The sequence below is a fragment of the Bufo bufo genome, chromosome 4, assembly GCF_905171765.1.
Source record: "Bufo bufo chromosome 4, aBufBuf1.1, whole genome shotgun sequence".
Classification (NCBI taxonomy): domain Eukaryota; kingdom Metazoa; phylum Chordata; class Amphibia; order Anura; family Bufonidae; genus Bufo; species Bufo bufo.
Genome location: NC_053392.1, coordinates 338,022,028 through 338,047,621, shown reverse-complemented (window position 1 = coordinate 338,047,621; position 25,594 = coordinate 338,022,028). Strand labels below are relative to the sequence as shown.

Here is a 25,594-nt window from a genome sequence, read left to right as displayed (position 1 = left end):
GCATTCTGACACTTATTTTCAATGACTAGGTAAATGTGTAGGTTATAAGTAGTATTCTAAAGGCATAAGCTGGGGTTCTGTAAAAGAAGTTGGCGGGCAGGTCTTCGCAATATTACGCTACTTGAGAGTGGTAAACTACAGGGAACTAGGTAGAAATTGAATATAAAAAAAAAAAGTACTGCTTGTACTAAATAGTGTAAATTATTTCTACTGCTCTTTAGAAGAATATCTTTTAGGGCTTCACAAAATAACTTGGCAAACTCCACCCTTTATAACTCTTATATTTTCATTATTTAAAGACTGGTCACAGAATGATCATTTTATAAAGTACCATATATAAAGGCGGATGAAAGATTTCACCACATTTTCCGACAGTCCCACTTTTTGATATAGCACTAATACTGTTCCAGGTCAGAAATTGATCCGCCAGTATGATTCCAGTAAAACGCATATGATACTGTTCAGTACACTCCTGTAATAATGTAAGAGGCATACGCTTTTGCTTCATTAACCATTTTACTTACCATTAGGTGACAAGGTAACAGCAGGCATAGAGTGCATACTTGGTTCTGCTATGTACTTAAAATCTACAGGAATGTCCCTGGAGGTGGGGGAAAAAAACATAACAATTTGGTTATAAAACAAAAGCAACTAATGTCATTGTTCTCTTGTTCAAAATGTACATTAAAGGGGGTTTTCCCAGAATCACCACTTATCCACAGGGTAGGTTATTAGTGTGATCACTAGAGTTCCCACCACTGGGATTGCCATTAATCATGGGAAAGAGAGCCGCATTCCTATGTGAATAGAGTGGTAGTGTGCCTGCATGACTGCTGCGCCATTTAAAGTCTATGGGACTGACTGAGATAGCCATCTTGGTCAGTCCCTTAGACTATGTATGGAGGAGCCATGCACATGCTTGACTGCTGCTCCAATCAAAAGGGGGACAGAGGGCTCCTGTTCTCATGACTGGTAGGGGTCCCAGCAGTTAGACAGCATATAATCATTTATCTCCTATCCTGGAGATAAGGGATACATGTTGATTCTGAGAAAACTGGATTATTGTACTCACCGTAAAATCCTTTTCTCGTAGGATGCATTGGGGGACACAGCACCATGGGTATATGCCCAGCTACCACTAGGAGGCACTGGACATAAAAAAAGGTTGGCTACACCCAGGTGGGCTATACCCTCTCCACAGCACTAGGCTATCCAGTTTGTGCCAAAAGCAGTAGGAGAGAGAAACAAAAGCGAAGAACAAACATATCCTGGACCGGGAAACAGCAGCCCGGTGACAGAGAAAGTAAAAACAGAGGGTGGGATCTGTGTCCCCCAATGCATCCTATGAGAAAAGGATTTTACGGTGAGTACAAAAATTCAGTTTTCTCTTGAATGCATTGGGGGACACAGCACCATGGGACGTCCTAAAGCAGTCCTCGAGGGAGGGAGTGAAACCTCATGCAAAAAGAAGGATGCACAGGTGCAGAAGAACCATGTGACCCAACAGGACCAGGAGAGACCCTAGCATGAAATAGTTCCAAGAAAAGGGAGACCGTGAAGATCCTAAGGACAGGTGCCTAGGAAACAAGGCCTGCAAGAAGGACCAAGGGAACACCCAGCTCCACCCAAGGTGGGAAACAACCGAACGCTAGAGGATAAGATGTCCCGCGCGAGAGGTTGACAAGAGTGCACTAGAAAGCCAAAGAAAGGATCTAGAAGAACCAGGGCTCCCCCTGAGGAAACAGGAGAGTAGCATAGCAACGTCTCTTGGTAACGACCTAGCGCTCTGCATATGAAAGGACGTAAGTTTGAAACAACCTAGCACTCTGCATATATAAGGAATCTCTAGGAGGAGAAGCCCTAAAAGGACAGACCCATCAAGACAAAAGATATACATAAAAAAGTTAATCCACGGCACTCCAAGAGATTTGTGAAAAAATATATTTTGCACAAATCTCTTGGAGTGCCGTGGATTAACTTTATATTGTCTAAACCAGTGTTTCCCAACTAGTGTGCCTCCAGCTGTTGCAAAACTACACCTCCCAGCATGCCCGCACAGCCAAAGGCTGTGCGGGCATGCTGGGAGTTGTAGTTTTGCAACAGCTGGAGGCACGCTGGTTGGGAAACATTGGTCTAAACCACTCTCACAGGCACCCACAACAGATCCTAGGTGTGCAGAGTACATATTTCTCTAACCATCAAGACAGAGACATGAGGGTGCCTGGCAGGAGATAAAATGCCTGGAAAAAAGGACAGAAGCATTCCTCAACCAAAGAATAAAAAATTTTGTTGTCTCAGAGCCTCAAAAAAAACGGACTGTCCGTGGCCAACTACATGTAAGGGCCAGGCTAGCAAGACTCACAAGGGAAGGGAGTGAGCCTCCTTTCAGAGCAAGGAAGGAGGGAAAGCGAAACACCCAAGAGAAGGTGGAAAACTCTTCCTGCCAGAGAAAACAGCCAACCCCCGGAGGAGGGGGGTCTTAGGTAATGGTCAGGAGAAAAGACCAGCTTCCCATACAGAGGAAGCGAGGAACAAGCCTCTAGAAGACATAATATCGCTGTGAAATGTAAGACCAGGGAAACCCCTAGCTACATAAAGCCACAGGGAAAAAGGAACCAGTCGCAAGCCCTGGAAATACAAGCGGAGACCCACTGGAGTGAGAGATATTGGAGTAGAAGGAGAGGACTCCAAACAGCCTAAGGAGGAACAGTTCTCCAAATGAGGGAAAGCTCCGTCCCAAAAGAGACCATACGATGTAAAGTGTAAACCATAGCACTAAACAACTAGGTACAAGGTACTTGACTTGGGGGGACAGGAAGAGAGGTTAGAATCTCAAGAAGGCAACAACCCTTGAAGGCCCAGGAGGGGAATAAAAAACGCAAACCGGGCCAAAATAAGCAGCTGTCATACAGAGCCTGTGTGGTCAAAAGCCATGGGTAGCTTCCCCAGAAGGGAGCTGCCAGCTAGATGGTCTAAGAAGAGTGGGGTCAGGGACCCCAAGCAGGATTACCCGGACAAAGACTCAAGAAGTGTCCAAAAGAACCGGACCACCTAAGGACAACAATAGCCAGAAAAACAAGGAAATCAAATCGGCCACGGGTGACCAACCATCCCAAGTGTAGTGACCAGCCAACTGTATAACACTGTCCCAGAAGGGGCAAGTACAGCAGTAAAAGAAACGCCAAACATCCATATTCTAGAAGGATGCAGAAGTCAGCCAGGAAAGCCGGAGAAACTACACAGACATGTAGAGACCATTCACCAGCAGAGCACAATGAAACCCCCAGGGAAGGGGGAGAGAACTGACAGGTGCAGACAATGGCCAGGCCCAGGGAACGACCCTTCTGTCATGTAGCACAACTAATCAGAAAACATAAGCGAGTACCAAGAACACCCGGACCATGGAAAAGGTACAGGACCACGTCCGATACCAGAGCAAGCCGCGGAGAAGTCCACCCGCCGGCAGGAGTGTGGCACTCACTGGTTCTGTCACAGCCAAACAGAGAGGACGACCAGCGAAGACGCGTGTCATTGACCACCCAGAAGGATTCTGTATGGTGGAGGACACAAAACTGCGGCTAGTGCTCACAACACTGCGTACCCTTGCAGGAAAAAAACATCCAGTGGAGATCCCTGTACTCTGCCAGGACTGTGCCATGTAACTCTGTGAAAAGTAGCAGAGGAGCAGTAACAACAAAGCGAGTACTCCATCATGAAATGGGGTAAAGCGGCGGTGCAGCATGCAGTAGTACTCCACAGGGCTGACCAAGAACAATCCTAGCATGCCTGCCAACAACCTGCCCACGGAGGGAGAGCAAACATCTGGTGCACAACAGGACTGGGAAGTCTTGTTAAATAGTGCGTCAGGCAATGAAGTAAAAATCATTCCTAGTACAGAGGCAAAGAGAAGACTAGAGGGCCTGGTTCAGGAGGAACTGCACCTGGTGTCGAATCTGAACAGGCCAGCCATATACTGAAACCACAAGCAACTCTACTCCACCCAGGAAGGGGGGGGACATATGGATACCAGGTATGCCATGTATGCTAGAAGCAGAACAGAGTGATGAATACAGCATCAGGAGATGGAAACACCACTTCACGTGAATGGGGGGCCACATGATTGCCGATCACAGATCAGAGCCAGGGAAGGTAGAAATACGCCCAGTAATGTATGCGCCGCATGGGCCACAGATTGTACCAATAGGGCATAGCTCCTGGCGATACTGCAAATACTCTGCCTATAATAGGAGTAATGTGGCTGCATGGAGCTCATTATAATGAGTGGAACATAGCTACAGCATTGGATGCTACAGTATATGGAGGCTGTACAGGTACTCTACCTAATAAAAGAGAAATACAGCTGTGAAGTGCAGACAGGTGTAAAGGGTACAGCATCTGGAAAAGGCACAGGAACTAGACGTCAGAAGGGAGTGATGCCTGCGCGGCACGCATTAAAACCAGAGAATTGCAAGAAGATGGCCACTATACTTGGCCCAGTTGAAGTAAAAATCATTCCTAGTACTAAGGAATCTCCAGGATGCATGGTGCTCAACAGAACCAGAGAGGAGTACCTGCTACAGCAATCTGCGCAGGCCCTGGTAATACTCCGCCCAGGAAGGGAAGAGAAATGGTACAGGTACTCTACCTCTAAGGGGAGCAATGTGGCAGCTTGGTGCACACTACCCAGCATAAGATAATGGTACAGCCTCTGGAGATTGAGCACCATAGAACCAGACAGGTGTACTGACTACAGCGTCTGAAGATGGTACAGATACTCTATCTATGAAGGGAGCAATATGGCTGCTTGGTGCACATTAGAATAAGTGTAATGGCTACAGCCCCTGGAGATGGAGCACCATAGATCCAGACAAGGGTACTGACTACAGTATCAGAAGATGGTACAGGTACTCTATGAAGGAAGTAACGTAGCTGCCAGGATACGGCTGCATAGTGTACTGTAAAGGCTACAGGCACTCACTCCAGTGATCCAGGGCTCCCTCTGTAACTCTACTCCGCCCAGGAAGGGGGGGGGGGGAGAGAATATATTGTTGCGTGTTGCACTCTAGCACCAGAATGGCTGTTTTGCAGCGCCTGACGGGAACACTCTCTGACTAGGAGGGTATGTAGAATATAGCCCCTGGTACGGAGAAATAGCTGCAGTGCCAGGTACATCAATTGGCAGTGGTACAAGTACCCCCCCTGTCAAGGGGGGAGCGTACATACCTGAGACACCACGTAGGTGTGACGGCATGCTAACCACGTGGCGGGTTGCTTACCTTGTGCAGCCAGGGGAGCGCCATCCGAAAGTCCACTAGAGGGGATACCAACTCTGGAGATGAGAGGTTCCTCAGCGGACATTTGTCTTTAACCACTCAGAGGGGATCCGTCTGGTGGAAGACCGCCTGATGCTCTGTTACCGAGAGAAAATCGGAGCAGAGGTGTCCCCCGAGGCAGCGGATGGAATGGCAGGGAAGGGTTGTCATCAGCCTCAGGCTTGTCCTGGGAATGACCCGAGGAGGAGCGGGACATTGTTGTGATAACCAGAGGTAGTCTGCGGGACCTAGCAAAGAGATTCCCATCCGCAGCAAAGTCCCTGGGAGGGCAGAGGTGGCCGCAATCTTGTAATGGCTACAGCCCCTGGTCAGGCAGGCAGTCAGCACAGCGACTCTGCCATTGGGAGAGTCGGACAGGATTCCTTATGACCTGGGACAGGGAAGAGGCCCGGTCAGGAGAAACCGAGGTAGTCATGAGAGGGCCTGGGAGCGAATGCGCACAAACAGGGACAAGCTGACCACATGGCAGCCCTTTATCGCCCCGGGCGCACCGAAATACATGCGACCCCCCCACTACAGTTTGTCCAAAAGCTGTCTACTGGAACCCAGGGACAGAGTTCCAAAAGATGTGCTGCAGCATCAAGGGACCCCCCTCTCCCCCTTGCTGGCAAGATGGATGCCATTTAAAAGAAAACAGCACCCAGAGGGTTAAAGCCAGCGCTTGGCTGACATAGGAGGTAGGAAGACTTGCACGAGAAAAGCAGGTCAGGTCTGCCTTCTACGGCACGAGACAAAAAACTGGATAGCCTAGTGCTGTGGAGAGGGTATAGCCCACCTGGGCAGAGCCAACCTTTTTTTTAGGTCTAGTGCCTCCTAGTGGTAGCTGGGCATATACCCATGGGGCTTTGTCCCCCAATGCATTCAAGAGAAACTCCATTTTAATGTATCCTGACCTACTGCCAAGTGAATTCTTTCAAAATCTTTCTTAAAAACTTTTGGTTTGCCAATGGACAAAACTGTTTGTCTATGTGAATGACCAGTCTCATAGATAACTATGAAACCTGTACAGTGACTCTTGTTACAACACCTTTTACAACAGAACAGTTACAGTTTTACAAGATATTGTTACACAGCAAAAATGACCATAAAATGAAGCTTCTTTAGTTTCCCAAGTTTCCAAACTTCTAGCCATGCACAAATTATTGGCCGCTCCAAGGTACTGAATTCCAGCAAGCCAAACTCTCAAACTAATTGCTGCAGTAAATACATTGCAGTTGTCAAGCTGTTCAACATTAATTACAGATGCAAATATATGCAGCACTGGGAGGCAAAAACAAAAATTAACAAAAGTTTGTGAAATCCAGAAACAATACCATCTGGAAGAATAAAGCATATGTTTAGATGGGAAAGAGGGTGATGAATATATTGTTTGCTTGTCCTCAAGTAATCTTCATGCCTGCTAATGCTCCAATTTAGTTTATATGTTTACACAGCCATAACGGCAGAAGAGTGATTAAAAATGGGACTTACCACTCCCAGACTCTCAAGCTCTTATCATCTGAGGTGCTTACAAAACGCCTGTTCTCATCGACAAAAGTAATTGTGTTGACAGCTCCCAGATGCCTGTCATACTCCTGGACAATATCCCCACTTCGAATATCCCACTGAAAGTTGGAATGATGACAAAAATTACAGAACTGGCCAAGTTGAAAAATTAATATACTCAGACACAGTCACGCGATATACACATATGTTGTCCTTAATGTTTACACAGCTTATCAGCTCCATACAGGTAGGACATTGTTCCAGAACTCTACACTAGCACATCAATGCAATGCAGTAAGTTAGTGGAAACTTAGTCATCATAAGGGGTACTGCTACTGGGAGGCCCCACCTGTTCTTGTCACAATGTGTCCTGGTTTTGACTTCTTACAGTAGCTGTCAAAACTTGGGATCCTCGAGCTTAAGTCCCAACCCAGTGTGATCAGCTGATCGTCATGTGTTCTCTAATAGTGAAGGTGTTTTCCGAAATTTTAATACTGATTAGCAATCCTCCGGATAGGTCATCGGCTCCTCGTCGGTGGGGGTCCGACACCCGGGACCCCTGCTGATCAGCTGTTTGAAAAGGCAGCATCGCTTTTCTTTCAGCTTTCCCTAGACAAGTTTCATTGGTCACATGGCCTACGCATAGCTCAGGCCCATAGAAGTGAATGGGGCTGAGTTGTGATACTAAGCACAGACTTTATACTATGTACGGCGTTGTTCTTGGCAAGATGCGAGAAGGCTGCGGTGCTCACAGGAGCGCAGCAGCCTTCTCAAACAGCTGATCGGTAGAGGTCTTGGGTGTCGTACCTCCACCAACCAGATACTGAGGACCTATCCAAAGGATAGGTCTTCAGTATTGAGATCTCGGAAAACCCTTTTAGGGGGTTATAGAAGCTGGCTTGTTACAACAACCCTTTTTAAGAACCAGTCTATTTTGCGACCAAGAACCATAACTTTTTTCCCCATATAATTAATTACTTTGTATAATTACTATGTATTCTTGGTTTTATTTGAAGGGAAAACAGCCAGCAATTCTGCCACTGTTTTTCCTTTTTACAATGTGCGGTGTAATTAATGTTGACTTTTTCTTTGGGTCCGTTAAATAATGGCGATACCATGTTTTATAAAGGGGGGGAGGGGTTGTGTCATCACATTTATTAAGATATATTACAAAGTTTCTTATATTCACCTGCACTAATTTATTTATGGTAAGTTGTCTTATAGATACGCTTTAAGCAATTTTTAGGCTTGTCCGAGATTTTTTATTATTCTGGACAACCCCTTTCAGCCTAGCTGCAGATCTTTTTTGCAACAGTGTTTGCCTAGGTTTACATAGTAAACTAGTAATTTTAGTCTGTATTGACCTCTAAATTCGTTCAAACTGACCATATAAATTCAATGAAACCTAGTGAAGGACAAATCATCTCTCTGGAAGGGTTCATTACAGAAAGATCATTCGTCCTACAAGCTGACGGTGCAACAATGGTGAGTTGAAAAACAAAGAGAAACGTCAGAAGAGAACAGAAGACCCACTTACAACATTAGGAGCTATGTAAATTACACTGTGACTCACCTGTACAATCTTTTTATCAGACATCCCTGCCACAAACAGATTCTGTTTATCTTCATCAGGATTGAACTTAACACAATACGGCACCTTTCTATTTGTGAACCTGGATATGCACTGACCTAATAAAAAAAAAGGAATCTTATAAATTAAGGCGGTATCTTTAGCACTAAGGCTACTTTCACACTGGCGTTTCTGGGTCCGCTTGTGAGATCCGTTTCAGTGATCTCACAAGCGGCCCAAAACCAATCAGTTCAGCCCCAGAACATTCTGAATGGATAAGGAACCGTTCAGAATGCATCAGTTTGCCTCCATTCCGCTCTGGATTCGGACGATACAGAGCCAAACTGATCCGTCCCCCATTAACTTTCAATGTAAGTCAGGACGGATCCGTTTTGACAGACTTTTTTTTTTAAAGAATAATGGAAACGGATCAGTTATGAACGGATACAAGCGTTTGCATTATCGGTGCGGATCCGTCTGTGCCGATACAAGACGGATCCGCACTGAATGCAGGTGTGAAAGTAGCCTTACAAGTAAAAGGTAATGCATGTTTCATGACAAAATAGTCTGCACACAGATTGCAAATACAATTTTGTCAGTATGGTGACAACCGCCAACTGTCTAGTACTACACACATAGCAACGTTGTGTAGCCCTGCTAAAATTACAGCTAGTGATGTGCTAACGCTGAAATTGAGCATGTTTGGTTTTCTGTCAAATTCTCTGGTCACAATGCAACCACAATCAACATTGTTCACTGCAATGTAGCAGTGCAACACAGGAATCTTTGAACTACATTCTTACTGCTTGTCAAACGTCTGACATCTTCTGCTCTTGTGCAAAGACCTCTTTCACAGGAGTGTATTGATTTCCGTACGTATTCAGCCTCTGGAATACGTATGAATACCAGATGATATAAAACATTCAGATTGTCATCAGTATAGAATTAGTATTTAATCTGGATATTCATAGGTATTCCTTCCTTCCTGCATTTTTTATGGTACTCATATAGACTATAATTGATGAATTTGGAAGCAAATATGCACAAAACTCTGAAAGGCTGCGGATTTCAGATACTGACAGAAATTATACGCCCATGTAAATAGCTCTATTAATTATCAGCAGCAACGGATTCCATAATAAAATCCGGGCCATATACAGATTTCTAATTCGCTCGGGTGAAAGCGGCTAAAACCATCCATCAGCACATATGATTTTAGAATCATTTTCTATTATATAAGACTTGAATGACCCTCCAGCTTACATGCCATGTTAAGGACTTTCTTGCTACAAAAAAGTACAAAGTGAAAGAACAGCCTACCGCAGTGATAGCTAACCTTTTAAAGACCGAGTGCCCAAATCGCAACCCAAAACCCACTTACTTAAATACTTATTTATTTTAGAAAAACTTATACATTCACATCTTTTGCTTTAAAAGAAAAATACAATAACAGACCTTTCAATGATCCAAATGTAAGACCCCAGCTTTAATGTACCCCATGTAGGACCCCACCTTTAATAATGGCCCCCATAGTGTAGGATTTTTTTTTACTGTCCCCAGCTTTAATAATGTCCCCCATAGTGAGTGTGTGTGTGTGTGTATATATATATATATATATATATATATATATATATATATATATATATGTATGTGTGTATGTGTGCATATATATATATATATATATATATATATATATATATATATATATATATATATATATATATATATATATATATATATGTGTGTGTGTGTGTGTGTGTTTTAGCACCCTCAGCTTTAATAATGCCCCCAATGTAGGTCCCCATCTTAAATAATGGCCCCCCGTAGGGTATGAATAATTTTTTTTAATGCCCCATCTTAATTTCCTCCATGCTTTAAACAATACCCCCATAATGGTCCACCGTTGTTTCTGTTTTCTTGATTTTACCCGGAAAAAAAAAAAAAACCACACCTTATCCACTTGCTCGCTCTGCAGCAGTCTCTTCTGTCTTCACTGAACAGGACCTGCGATGTGCGTGATGACGTCACTGCGCGCTCCCACGTGGTTACGTCACCACACACATCGCAGTTAATTCGGCAGGTCCTGCTCAATGAAAAGAGAATAGACTGCCGCACCGCGAGCAAGTGGATGAGGTGAGTTTTTTTTTTTTTTTGCTGCGGGTCACCATGGGGGCATTATTTAAACCATGGGGGGCACTTTTTTTAAACCCCTAATGAAAGTGTACTCGTCAATTGGCTGTTAGAAACGGTCTTATTGATTTTAGTGGGGTCCGCATGGCTGTGGAAACGGACAAAAATAGGACATGTCCTATTTTTGGACAGATGCTATTTACTGGCTGTTAAAAGAACGGCCATGTGAATAGCCCCTTAGACTTTCATTGGTGCTAAAAATGGCCTTGTGACGGACGTTACTTAGATGGCAGTCACACGGCCATTATTCACTGTCGTGTGCATGAGGCCTAAAGGATCACACAGAAATGGATCAAATAAATGCTAAATGTGCAACTGATGCACAGGATTTATTTTTTTTTTTTACAGCATTCTTTTTTTTTTTTTTTCTTTATTCAGAATGGAAAAATAATGGTAACTTGAACACTTCCCAACTTAGGCTACTTTCACACTAGCGGCAGCCTTCTCCGGCAGGCTTTTCCGTGGGGGAACAGCCTGCCGGATGCGTAACTACCACATGCACTGCCGGAAGTTCACCTGGCCCTGTTCGCTATAATTGGGGACCGGCAGAGATCCGTTTTTTTCATTAAAATAACGTAAGCGGACCAGATATCCAGGACTGGCATTGATTGTGTACAGGGGAGCACACAACATCATAGGTTACTGTTATGCTGTGCATGTTGGGCTGCCGGCGGGACTAATGTCCCACAATCATAAGATCTTATGATGTTGTGTGCTCCCCTGCACATGATCAATACCAGTCCAGGACATATGGCCCACTCAGGCTAGTTTCACACTAGCGACAGGATGGATCCCTGTTGGATCCGTCCTGCCGCTAGTTCACGTGTGGCCCCGGACTGCTGCTCATCCCCATTGACTATAATGGGGGCGGAGTTCCAGCGGCAGCACTTGGCGAGAGGCTGCCGTACTAAATGTCGGACATGTCGTAGTTTTAGTCCAAGAGCCTCTCGCCGAGCGCTGCTGCCGGAACTCCGCCCCCATTATAGTCAATGGGGATGAGCAGCAGTTCGGGCCACACGTGAACTAGCGGCAGGACGGATCCAACAGGCTGTCGGATCCGTCCTGACGCTAGCGTGAAACTAGCCTTAGACTGGTCGTGTGCATGCGCCCTTAGGGAGGAGGACCCCTCTACCACCTCCCATACACTGGGCTGGAGTCTGGAGGTGTATGAGTGGGGAACAGGGGTGCTCCCTGAGTCCCCTCAGTCAGTGTGAACTTTTACATAAAAAAATAATTATACCAGGGCAGATGTGATTCTCTCACTGCTTGTTCTGCTCCCAGGAACAGCTCATGGGTCCAGGCTGCACCACTCACAGAGCAAGATGATGTTGTACTGACACAGCAGAGGAAGAAGCATAACGCTGATTGGCAGAAGCTCAGCCAACCAGCGTTATGCTTCTACCTGAAACCCACAAGCAGTCACTGACGGAATACTGAAGGGTAGTGAGCTCCCCTGCAATGTTCCGTTCGGTCCTCTGGTTCTGCCTCCGCCCCTCCCATATCACATGTTGCGCCCTCTCTGCTTCCTGATTGCAGGAGGCGCGCAGTGATGCGAATCCCTCTCCTCTCACTCCCCTCTGTGTTTGCAGCGCTGATGCCAGTCCCTCCCCTCTGTGTTTGGCGCACATTAATGCAAGTCCACTGGAGTCCGGGACAGCGATCCTCCTCTGGGCTAGGGGGCGCGCGTGCCGACGAGAAGGCTCTGCGTGCCCTCTCTGGCACGTGTGCCATAGGTTCGCCAACACAGGCCTACCGTAATGCATTTTTTGCTACTAGACATAGAAGTTAACTTATCTTGTTAGCTAGTGATGATAGTTACATTGATAGACACATTGATAGTTTGGAGGCTCAGTCAGGTTTTTCTTGTCCTTGCACCAGTGTCTTCTACTGTATAAACTAGCAGCAAAACAGTGCTGATTGCTAATTGATGTCTAAGGGAGTAACAAAGGAGTCAACAGACCCAGTATGTTACAGGCACCTATCTGGCAAACATTGATTTTTCCTATATTATAGATGTCTAAAGTAGTTTTTATCGCCCCAAGCGATTTTTTCACTCCAAATTGCCTTGCAACGTACAACTGGTCTTCCACAATCCCCTTGTGGGAAGATGACCTGTGTGCCAACTCAATGGAGAGGAATGAACATTTCATTTTCAAAAATACTTGGGGAGATGCTTAATTCAACACTATGTATCAAATTAGACTAATTTAACACAACGGGAAACCCTTTTAAGCCATTACCTGTTTCAGAGTCCCACAGCTTGAGATAGCGGTCATATGCTGCACTTAGGAACTGGGTTCCAGCATTGTTGAAACAAATGTCACGAACAGCTTTACTGTGACCTTAACAGCAAAAAGAACAAAAAAGATAATTTTCAGGTGATTGCCACATATGTTCTGAAGCTACACGGTGTCATGCCAGTCACACCTAATGATAGTGAATATAGTCATGCACAAACCTGACAGGTTTTGGTTTCTGCCAACTGTCATGTCACTGTCGTGGCAACTTCTGGTTCATAACATGACCACTTCAGTATCATTAACCCCTTAAGGACTCAGCCCTATTTAACCTTAAGGACTTGGCCATTTTTTGCAAATCTGACCAGTGTCACTTTAAGTGCTGATAACTTTAAAACGTTTTGACTTATCCAGGCCGTTCTGAGATTGTTTTTTCGTCACATATTGTACTTCATGACACTGGTAAAATGAAGTCAAAATTTTTTTATTTTTTTTGCACAAAATACCTAATTTACCCAAAAAATTGAAAAATTTGCAAATTTCAAAGTTTCAGTTTCTCTACTTCTGTAATACATAGTAATACCCACAAAAATTGTGATGACTTTACATTCCCCATATGTCTACTTCAAGTTTGAATTGTTTTGGGAATGATATTTTATTTTTTGGGGATGTTATAAGGCTTAGAAGTTTAGAAGCAAATCTTGAAATTTTTCTGAAATTTACAAAAACTCAATTTTTAGGGACCAGTTCAGGTCTGAAGTCACTTTGCGAGGCTTACATAATAGAAACCACCCAAAAATGACCCCATCTAAGAAACTACACCCCTCAAGGTATTCAAAACTGATTTTACAAACTTCGTTAACCCTTTAGGTGTTGCACAAGAGTTATTGGCAAATGGGGATGAAATTTGAGAATTTCATTTTTTTGCCTAATTTTCCATTTTAACCAATTTTTTCCACTAACAAAGCAAGGGTTAACAGCCAAACAAGACTGTATCTTTATTGCCCTGACTCTGCCGTTTACAGAAACACCCCATATGTGGCCGTAAACTACTGTACGGCCACACAGCGGGGCGTAGAGTGAAAGGTGCGCCGTTTGGTTTTTGAAAGACAGATTTTGCTGGACTGGACTGGTTTTTTGACACCATGTCCCATTTGAAGCCCCCCTGATGCATCCCTAGAGTAGAAACTCCATAAAAGTGACCCCATTTTAGAAACTACGGAATAGGGTGGCAGTTTTGTTGGTACTAGTTTAGGGTACATATGATTTTTGGTTGCTCTATATTACACTTTTTGTGCGGCAAGGTAACAAGAAATAGCTTTTTTGGCAGTTTTTTTTTTTTTGTTATTTACAAAATTCACCTGACAGGTTAGATCATGTGGTAATTTCATAGAGCAGGTTTTCCCGGACGCGGCGATACCTAATATGTATACAATTTTTTTAATTTATGTAAGTTTTACCCAATGATTTCATTTTTAAAACAAAAAAAAAGTTTTAGTGTCTCCATAGTCTAAGAGCCATAGTTTTTTCAGTTTTTGGGCGATTATCTTAACCACTTCAGCCCCCAGTGCTTAAACACCCTGAAAGACCAGGCCACTTTTTACACTTCTGACCTACACTACTTTCACCGTTTATTGCTCGGTCATGCAACTTACCACCCAAATGAATTTTACCTCCTTTTCTTCTCACTAATAGAGCTTTCATTTGGTGGTATTTCATTGCTGCTGACATTTTTACTTTTTTTGTTATTAATCGAAATTTAACGATTTTTTTGCAAAAAAATGACATTTTTCACTTTCAGTTGTAAAATTTTGCAAAAAAAACGAGATCCATATAGAAATTTTGCTCTAAATTTATAGTTCTACATGTCTTTGATAAAAAAAAAATGTTTGGGTAAAAAAAAAATGGTTTGGGTAAAAGTTATAGCATTTACAAACTATGGTACAAAAATGTGAATTTCCGCTTTTTGAAGCAGCTCTAAGGAGTTTGAAATCAAATTCTGTAAAAAATGACCTGTGAAATCCGAAAGGTGCTCTTTGGAATATGGGCCCCTTTGCCCACCTAGGCTGCAAAAAAGTGTCACACATCTGGTATCTCCGTACTCAGGAGAAGGTGGGGAATGTGTTTTGGGGTGTCTTTTTACATATACCCATGCTGGGTGAGATAAATATCTTGGTCAAATGCCAACTTTGTATAAAAAAATGGGAAAAGTTGTCTTTTGCCAAGATATTTCTCTCACCCAGCATGGGTATATGTAAAATGACACCCCAAAACACATTCCCCAACTTCTCCTGAGTACGGCGATACCAGATGTGTGACACTTTTTTGCAGCCTAGGTGGGCAAAGGGGCCCATATTCCAAAGAGCACCTTTCGGATTTCACAGGTCATTTTTTACAGAATTTGATTTCAAACTCCTTACCACACATTTGGGCCCCTAGAATGCCAGGGCAGTATAACTACCCCACAAGTGACCCCATTTTGGAAAGAAGAGACCCCAAGGTATTCGCTGATGGGCATAGTGAGTTCATGGAAGTTTTTATTTTTTGTCACAAGTTAGTGGAATATGAGACTTTGTATGAAAAAAAAAAAAAAAAAAAAATCATCATTTTCCACTAACTTGTGACAAAAAATAAAAAATTCTAGGAACTCGCCATGCCCCTCACGGAATACCTTGGGGTGTCTTCTTTCCAAAATGGGGTCACTTGTGGGGTAGTTATACTGCCCTGGCATTTTCCAGGGGCCCTAATGTGTGGTAAGTAGGTAAATGACCTGTGAAATCCTAAAGGTGCTCTTTGGAATATGGGCCCCTTTGCCCACCTAGGCTGCAAAAAAGTGTCACACATGTGGTATCTCCATACTCGGGAGAAGTTGGGGAATGTGTTTTGGGGTGTCATTTTACATATACCCTTGCTGGGTGAGAGAAATATCTTGGCAAAAGACAACTTTTCCCATTTTTTTTATACAAAGTTGGCATTTGACCAAGATATTTCTCTCACCCAGCATGGGTATATGTAAAATGACACCCCAAAACACATTCCCCAACTTCTCCTGAGTACGGCGATACCAGATGTGTGACACTTTTTTGCAGCCTAGATGCGCAAAGGTGCCCAAATTCCTTTTAGGAGGGCATTTTTAGACATTTGGATACCAGACTTCGTCTCACGCTTTGGGGCCCCTAGAATGCCAGGGCAGTATAAATACCCCACATGTGACCCCATTTTGGAAATAAGACACCCCAAGGTATTCAATGAGGGGCATGGCGAGTTCATAGAAATTTTTTTTTTTTGGCACAAGTTAGCGGAAATTGATATTTTTAATTTTTTTCTCACAAAGTCTCCCGTTCCGCTAACTTGGGACAAAAATTTCAATCTTTCATGGACTCAATATGCCCCTCACGGAATACCTGGGGGTGTCTTCTTTCCAAAATGGGGTCACATGTGGGGTATTTATACTGCCCTGGCATTCTAGGGGCCCTAAAGCGTGAGAAGAAGTCTGGAATATAAATGTCTAAAAATTTTTACGCATTTGGATTCCGTGAGGGGTATGGTGAGTTCATGTGAGATTTTATTTTTTGACACAAGTTAGTGGAATATGAGACTTTGTAAGAAAAAAAAAAAATTATTCCGCTAACTTGGGCCAAAAAAATGTCTGAATGGAGCCTTACAGAGGGGTGATCAATGACAGGGGGGGTGATCAATGACAGGGGGGGTGATCAATGACTGACAGGGGGGGTGATCAATGACAGGGGGGGTGATCAATGACAGGGGGGGTGATCAATGACAGGGGGGGTGATCAATGACAGGGGGGGTGATCAATGACAGGGGGGGTGATCAATGACAGGGGGGGTGATCAATGACAGGGGGGGGTGATCAATGACAGGGGGGGTGATCAATGACAGGGGGGGTGATCAATGACAGGGGGGGGTGATCAATGACAGGGGGGGGTGATCAATGACAGGGGGGGTGATCAATGACAGGGGGGGTGATCAGGGAGTCTATATGGGGTGATCACCACAGTCATTGATCATGCCCCTGTAAGGCTTCATTCAGACGTCCGGATGCGTTTTGCGGATCGGATCCATCTATCAGTGCATCCGTAAAAATCATGCGGACATCTGAATGGAGCTTTACAGGGGGGTAATCAATGACAGGGGGGTGATCAGGGAGTCTATATGGGGTGATCACCACAGTCATTGATCATGCCCCTGTAAGGCTTCATTCAGACGTCCGGATGCGTTTTGCGGATCCGATCCATCTATCAGTGCATCCGTAAAAATCATGCGGACATCTGAATGGAGCTTTACAGGGGGGTAATCAATGACAGGGGGGTGATCACCACAGACATTGATCATGCCCCTGTAAGGCTTCATTCAGACGTCCGGATGCGTTTTGCGGATCGGATCCATCTATCAGTGCATCCGTAAAAATCATGCGGACATCTGAATGGAGCTTTACAGGGGGGTGATCAGGGAGTCTATATGGGGTGATCACCACAGTCATTGATCATGCCCCTGTAAGGCTTCATTCAGACGTCCGGATGCGTTTTGCGGATCGGATCCATCTATCAGTGCATCCGTAAAAATCATGCGGACATCTGAATGGAGCTTTACAGGGGGGTAATCAATGACAGGGGGGTGATCACCACAGACATTGATCATGCCCCTGTAAGGCTTCATTCAGACGTCCGGATGCGTTTTGCGGATCGGATCCATCTATCAGTGCATCCGTAAAAATCATGCGGACATCTGAATGGAGCTTTACAGGGGGGTAATCAATGACAGGGGGGTGATCAGGGAGTCTATATGGGGTTATCAGGGGTGATCAGGGGCTAATAAGGGGTTAATAAGTGACGGGGGGGGGGGGGTGTAGTGTAGTGTAGTGGTGCTTGGTGCTACTTTACTGAGCTACCTGTGTCCTCTGGTGGTCGATCCAAACAAAGGGGACCACCAGAGGACCAGGTAGCAGGTATATTAGACGCTGTTATCAAAACAGCGTCTAATATACCTGTTAGGGGTTAAAAAAAACACATCTCCAGCCTGCCAGCGAACGATCGCCGCTGGCAGGCTGGAGATCAACTCTCTTACCTTCCGTTCCTGTGAGCGCGCGCGCCTGTGTGCGCGCGTTCACAGGAAATCTCGGCCATCGCGAGATGACGCATATATGCGTGACTCTGCGCAGGGCTGCCACCTCCGGAACGCGATCCTGCGTTAGGCGGTCCGGAGGTGGTTAAGTAGGGTCTCATTTTTTGCGGGATGAGATGATGGTTTGATTTGCACTATTTTGGGGTGCATATGACTTTTTGATCGCTTGCTATTACACTTTTTGTGACGTAAGATGACAAAAAATTGCTTTTTTTACACCGTTTTTATTTTTATTTTTTTACGGTGGTCATCTGAGGGGTTAGGTCATGTGATATTTTTTATAGAGGCGGTCGATATGGACGCGGCGATACCTAATATGTATACTTTTTTTTAATTTATGTAAGTTCTACACAATGATTTCATTTTTGAAACCAAAAAAAATCATGTTTTAGTGTTTCCATAGTCTAAGAGCCATAGTTTTTTCAGTTTTTGGGCGATTATCTTAAGTAGGGTCTCATTTTTTGCGGGATGAGATGACGGTTTGATTGTTACAATTTTGGCGTACATGCGACTTTTTTGATCACTTTTATTACCTTTTTTTGGGAAGTAAGGTGGGCAAAATTTCAATTTCATCATAGTTTTTTATTTTTATGGCGTTGACCGTTCGGGTAAAGTAACATGACCGTTTTATAGATCAGGTCGTTACGGACGCGGCGATACCAAACATGTGTAGGGAATTTTATTTTTTTCATTTTTATTCAGTGATAAATGTGTTTTTTGATTTTTACTTTTTTTCACTTTTTTTTACCCAGACCCACTTGGTTCTTGAAGATCCAGTGGGTCTGATGTCTGTATAATACAGTACTGTACTCTATATAGGGTACTGCACTGTATTTTACTTACACTGAACAGATCTATGCTTTTAGCACAGATCTGTTCAGCACCATGGACAGCAGGACGCCTGAGCAGGCGTCCTGTTGCCATGGGAACCTTCCCCGTCTGCTCAGAACTTCGCAGACGGGGAAGGGTGAGCACGGGGCTTCGGGGGGGCTGTCTCCCTCTCCATCGGGGGGCTGCAAAGGCACTGCAGCCCCCCGATCGGAGAGGGAGGGAGCTCCCTGAGCTGTTAACCTTTTCCATACAGCAGTCCGTACGGACCGCTGTATGGAAAGGGTTAAACGGCTGACATCGCATCACCGATGTCAGCCGTTTATACCAGGGTGCCAGCAATGTGCTGGCACCCTGGTATACCCACTGAACACCAATGATTATTCAATGGGAGGCGGGCGGGGGATCGCGATCCCGCCTGCCGCACCGCCCGCCTCCCGCAACGCCCCCACCGCCCGCAACCCCTTCCCTGCACCTCCCACCGGGCTAAAATCATTCAGAGGTGCAGGGGGGGTGATAAATATATTTTTGCAACACTAAAGTTTCTGATCGCCGCAGAAAGCGCAACAAACCGCAGGTCTGAATTGACCTGCGGTTTGTTGCGATCGCGGACATGGGGGGGTCACGGGACCCCCCCGTGGATTTAGCCGAGGTGCCTGCTCAATGATTTGAGCAGGCACCGGGTTTCGATCACTGCCAGCCGCACGGCAGTGATCGGAACAACACATGACGTACCGGTACGTCATGGGTCCTTAAGGACTCGGGAAACATGCCGTACCGATACGTCATGCGTCCCTAAGGGGTTAAGAACAATGTAGAAGCATGGAATTGTGATCTTCTGTCACACTACTACAAGTCGCCATGTAGCCCTAGCCTTTGGGGGGCCTGGATGGCCATTTTAATATTGGATACACATAAGAAGCCCCAAGTAAGGCTAGATAATTTGGGGGAGATTTATCAAAACAGGTGAAAAGGAAAACTGACTTGGTTATCCATAACAACCGATCAGATTCCACCTTTCATTTTTCAAACACTCCTCTGGAAAATGAAAGGACCAATCTGATTAATTGCTATGGGCAACTGAGCCACTATTCCTTTGCACCTGTTTTGATAAATCTTAGAAGAACAGACACTTATCCTGCTTTTTTAAAGGCAGATTTTACTGGAGTAAAGCGGTTTATTAACTAGATTCATACCATACCTATAAATGTCCGTAAACATCTTCGTTCATTGTACACTTCCCAAATCTGTAACAAGAACAGATTCACAAAACAAGTATAAAATGACAATAATACCTCAAACTGGTAATGTCTTGCAACATATCACCTCAAAAAATGATATGCTTAAAATGCAATGCCAGGCCAGGCTAATTAATACATGCACAATGGAGACATATAGCATCAGGCTACAGGTTGACATATCAGCAGTAAACCGGTAATCTCTCACCCATGTTGACACTTAACATGTTAAAGACTAATATGTAAGGAACCTATTTGAAGCTGAGAAACATTACTAACCTTAATCTTGCAATCCATGGAAGAAGACAATAGCAAATGGCCAGAGAGAGGGAATAATCGTACAGCACTGACACCCTGGAAAAAAAAAAAAAAAAAACTGATTGAATGAAACATGAAATATTTTTATAATTAACGGTAAGTTTCATTTTTTTTTATTCGAGCTGCATACTCAAGGAAAAACAAACATGTAAAATATGTCACACCTACTGTAACATTTCACAGATCGGTCCAAACTTTAATGATACAATGTAGTGCTAAACACAGTGGTATAGTCTATAGACCCGGGGTGGCACATGCTCTCCAAATACCTCTTTACTGCCGCTCTTGGTTTCCTAACCCCAAGTGAATCTTGATCCATTCATTTTAATGTGTTATTCACACATCACCTTTGTGTTCAGGAAAAATTGCAGCATGTCCTATACTGTGCGTTTTTCACGCAGCCCTGGCTCCATAGAAGTAAATGGGGCTTGCTTGAAAAACAGAAGGAATCCGAGTGCAATGTGTTTTTCACTGATGGTTGCTAGGAGATGTACAGTCAGGTCCAAAAATACTGGGACATCGACACAATTCTAACATTTTTGGCTCTATACACCACCACAATGGATTTGAAATGAAACGAACAAGATGTGCATTAACTGCAGACTGTCAGCTTTAATTTGAGGGTATTTACATCCAAATCAGGTGAACGGTGTAGCAATTACAACTGTTTGCATATGTGCCTCCCACTTGTTAATGGACCAAAAGTAATGGGACGATTGGCTTCTCAGCTGTTCCATGGCCAAGTGTGTGTTATTCCCTCATTATCCCAATTACGATGAGCAGATAAAAGACCCAGAGTTCATTTCAAGTGTGATATTTGCATTTTGGAATCTGTTTCTGTCAACTCTCAAGATGAGATCCAAAGAGCTGTCACTATCAGTGAAGCAAGCCATCATTAGGCTGAAAAAACACAACAAACCCATTAGGCGTGGCGAAAACAACTGTTTGGAACATTCTTAAAAAGAAGGAACGCATCGGCGAGCTCGGCAACACCAAAAGACAAAAGACCCGGAAGACCACGGAAAACTGTGGTGGATGACCGAAGAATTCTTTCCCTGGTAAAGATTAGAAAACGCCCTTCACAACAGTTGGCCAGATCAAGAACACTCTCCAGGAGGTAGGTGTATGTGTGTCAAAGTCAACAATCAAGAGAAGACTTCACCAGAGTGAATACAGAGTGTTCACCACAAGATGTAAACCATTGGTGAGCCTCAAAAACAGGAAGGCCAGATTAGAGTTTGCCAAACGACATCTAAAAAAGCCTACACAGTTCTGGAACAACATCCTATGGACAGATGAGACCAAGATTAACTTGTACCAGAGTGATGGGAAGAGAAGAGTATGGAGAAGGAAAGGAACTGCTCATGATCCTAAGCATACCACCTCACCAGTGAAGCATAGTGGTGGTAGTGTCATGGCGTGGGCATGTATGGCTGTCAATGGAACTGGTTCTCATGTATTAATTGATGTGACTGCTGACAAAAGCAGCAGGATGAATTCTGAAGTGTTTCGGGCAATATTATCTGCTCATATTCAGCCACCTGCTTCAGAACTCATTGGATGGCGCTTCACAGTGCAGATGGACAATGACCCAAAGCATACTGCAAAAGCAACCAAAGAGTTTTTTAAGGGAAAGAAGTGGAATGTTATGCAATGGCCAAGTCAATCACCTGACCTGAATCCGATTGAGCATGCATTTCACTTGCTGAAGACAAAACTGAAGGGAAAATGCCCCAAGAACAAGCAGGAACTGAAGACAGTTGCAGTAGAGGCCTGGCAGAGCATCACCAGGGATGAAACCCAGCGTCTGGTGATGTCTATGCGTTCCAGGCTTCAGGCTGTAATTGACTGCAAAGGATTTGCAACCAGGTATTAAAAGTGAAAGTTAGATTTATGATTATTATTATGTCCCATTACTTTTGGTCCCTTAACAAGTGTGAGGCACATATGCAAACTGTTGTAATTCCTACACCGTTCACCTGATTTGGATGTAAATACCCTCAAATTAAAGCTGACAGTCTGCAGTTAAAGCACATCTTGTTTGTTTCATTTCAAATCCATTGTGGTGGTGTATAGAGCCAAAAATGTTAGAATTGTGTAGATGTTCCAATATTTATGGACCTGACTGTAGATGGTTATTCTTCTGCGTGCAAAACCAAGATTTTTTTCCCTGGACAGATCCTGACAATCTGTATCACTCGTGTGAAAGAGTCACGTTCTCAGTCTGCCCCTAGATTATTGTATCTATCCATCTTGCACTGCTACGTGACTACATAACTTTTTCGAAATGGTTCAATATTCTAGCCATTTCTATACGGTGGGCTGGGCACTGTGTGGACTTTACTCTTTGGTCTGAACAAGAGGCAAATTTGCAATACGGAATGATTCAAGGATGTAATTTGCTTTGCATTCAGGCTAGGAATACTACAATTAGGGTTTATTTTGGAGGCGTGGCAAAGATAAGGAGTGGGGGCAAACAGTAAAAATTGAATAGCAGATTTTGCATAGGATTGAACCCTTTGCAATTTAGTCAACATAAAGTGCAGGTAGCGCCACTATCTGCAACTTCGCCCCACTCACTCCAGGTCTAAAATTGTGGGCTTTGCACAGGCGGGGAAGGGGATGGCGTAGAAAAAGGTCTAAATGTAAGACAGCTCTTGGAAGCTATCTTACATTTAGAACTGGATCTGGATGCGCCGATGTGATGGAGAGGCCTGCGCCTCTACATAACTTTGGCGGATCCACCGCCAGTTTAGGGCTTTATTGAGACTTAAGTCTAAAACGTCGGTCTTAATAAATGTGCCCCTAAGTGTCTTATGTATTAATTTTCCCTTTTGAACAAGAGAAAGGCTCATAAAATGCAGTAGATTTACAGAGAGGTAGAAAATTATTATTTTTTATTCACCATTTTCCTATTTACTACTATTTTCCTTCTCTATGACACATGTCTTGTTTTTTTTTTTACTTGGGCTGGTCATGTTCACTGGTTGTCAGAAAAAGAGAGAACAAGCATACGGGAATCCAAGACATTACAGGCTAAACTTTTTAATGGAACACATCAATGTCTCAGCGGACTGCTGCGATAATTGTAATAGCTCAGCAGTTCAACAGGATTTATTCTATTTTAGGGCAGCGACTCCCTACTGGTTAGCCTGATAGCAAACCTTTCAGACACTGAAAGAGAAGGCCTAGAAAATGGATAAAATGAAAATACATTTTATGGCTTGCTTAATTTGACTAGCATGCCAAAAGGGAAAAGACTCAAAACTGTTGTTTTTTTTTTTGAGTGAAAGGAGCGCAAAAATAAATATTATGTAAAGTGTTAATGGTAAGCTTAGTTTTTTTATTTAATACGTATAAAACTTCTGGGACAAGTGTTTTGCTTCACACATATAAGTACAGAGAAAACTAACCAATAAAAAGGGGTTGCCCAAGTTATATAAAAACTCAGGCAACCCATGTAAATGTCCTAAAATATCAAATTAATAGATAGATACTCAGCTGTTTGCTTCCATTTCTTCGAGCGTTGCGGTCCTCCTACTGCTGACGTCATACTCTCGGCTGCAGTGGTGACATTTTGTGCACAGGTCACAGCTGCGGCCAATAATTGGCCTCAGCCATGCACAGTACCGCACTGCTGAGGCCAACGACTGGCTGCAGCAGTGACCTGTGTGCACAGAAAACCACCGCTGCAGCCAGAAAAACAAAGTGAAAAGAGGACTAGAGTGCAGTGCAGGAGGTAGCAGAGGAGAAAACAGGCGAGTATCCATTCATTTGTTATTTTAGGCAGTTTGCAGGGGTTGTCAGAGTTTTCACACAACTCGGACAAACCCTTTAAATGTTTAAGGCGGAGGCCTAAGCACCAGCCCCATTGAGATGATTAATATTTCTTACGTCTCATTTACATTTTACTGTGTTACACTATGTTTTTTAGGCGTAGAAGTGTGCTGAGATCATTTCTGTTGCCATAAGATTTCATGTCAGTTTGACGGTGGACTTGCATTCTCATGATCACATTCATGATTTCCTGCCTCTCTTACACAGAAGTCCACTGTTAAAAGGATACAGATGCACTTTAACATATCTGCAATAATATTACCTTTGTATGTCCGGACCAAACATGAATTTGTTTCTTGGGAAGATAACATTTCTCAGGCAGTTCAGTAGACCGCAGGTTAACATCAACATCTTGAGGAATGTGCAAATACGATCTGCCTTGGTAGTCATACATCTCCTTAACTAGAAAGAAAAAAGAAAAAAAAAATACTTTATAGAATGGCTTGAACATAGGATGAGTATTTATGGCATTCTATAAGCCTCAGGTTTTCATTTACTTAACTGCAAAGACCATCATGGTGCAGTGAGGGTATGCAGTGAAACAAGCTTTTCTTGATGCCTTACTAGGAATGCTACGAATAATGTCAGGACGCATGTCTGCTACATTTGGGTGGCTGTCTCAGTCTCATCACAATTGCATTTTAAAGACTTGAAACTAAAGTTAGTTCTTTTCTTTGTCTCAAGTAAACATTAAAAGACTACATAAAACATGTAAGAAGCTGATTAGTTCTGATAATGTTACAAGCTCTCTGAAATGCTGGGGAATAGCAAACTCTAAAGTATATCCTTACTCAAGTAAAATGCCTCAGTGTTTTAGTTAAAGGGAACCGGTCACCTGGATTTTGGGTATAGAGCTGAGGACATGGGTTGCTCGATGGCCGCTAGCCCATCCGCAATACCCAGTCCCCATAGCTCTGTGTGCTTTTATTGTGTACAAAAACCGATTTGATACATATGCAAATGAACCTGAGATGAGTCCTGTCCCTGACTCATCTCACGTACAGGACACATCTCAGGTTAATTTGCATATGTATCAAATCGTTTTGTTTTTTTTACACAATAAAAGCACACAGAGCTATGGGGACTGGGTATTGTGGATGTGCTAGCGGCCATCTAGCAACCCATGTCCTCAGCTCTATACCCAAAATCCCGGTGACAGGTTCCCTTTAATTAAGACAGTTTTCCCCAACTTTATTTTACTATACTAGATTGTTTTTGCTTGTAATGTTTACAGAGGACCAACCATTCATCACTCCTGACAATAGATACAGTAACTCGGTTGTGCCATCCAGTTAGTCCTCAAATTTTATGAAGAGACGAAAGACTGGGTGTTACCAGTTGCCTTGTCAAAGATGCATTTCCATACACATTCTGCCACTGGCAGCACTCACTAAACACTGTAGGGACACACCCGCAA

The 25,594-nt window shown here is 43.8% G+C and overlaps 1 protein-coding gene across 2 annotated transcripts in view; it reads right to left on the bottom strand.

Moving 5' to 3' along the window:
• CDC40 (cell division cycle 40) overlaps positions 1–25,594 on the bottom strand; it is a 65,217-nt gene that overhangs the window by 2,848 nt on the left and 36,775 nt on the right. For both annotated transcript variants that reach the window (XM_040428869.1, XM_040428870.1), the window contains 7 exons: positions 24,440–24,579; positions 20,302–20,376; positions 19,986–20,031; positions 12,819–12,920; positions 8,392–8,507; positions 6,804–6,937; positions 525–601 (listed from right to left, as the gene is read on the bottom strand). In XM_040428869.1, the coding sequence (XP_040284803.1) occupies positions 525–601; positions 6,804–6,937; positions 8,392–8,507; positions 12,819–12,920; positions 19,986–20,031; positions 20,302–20,376; positions 24,440–24,579 (690 nt within the window). The remainder of the gene's footprint in view (positions 1–524; positions 602–6,803; positions 6,938–8,391; positions 8,508–12,818; positions 12,921–19,985; positions 20,032–20,301; positions 20,377–24,439; positions 24,580–25,594) is intronic.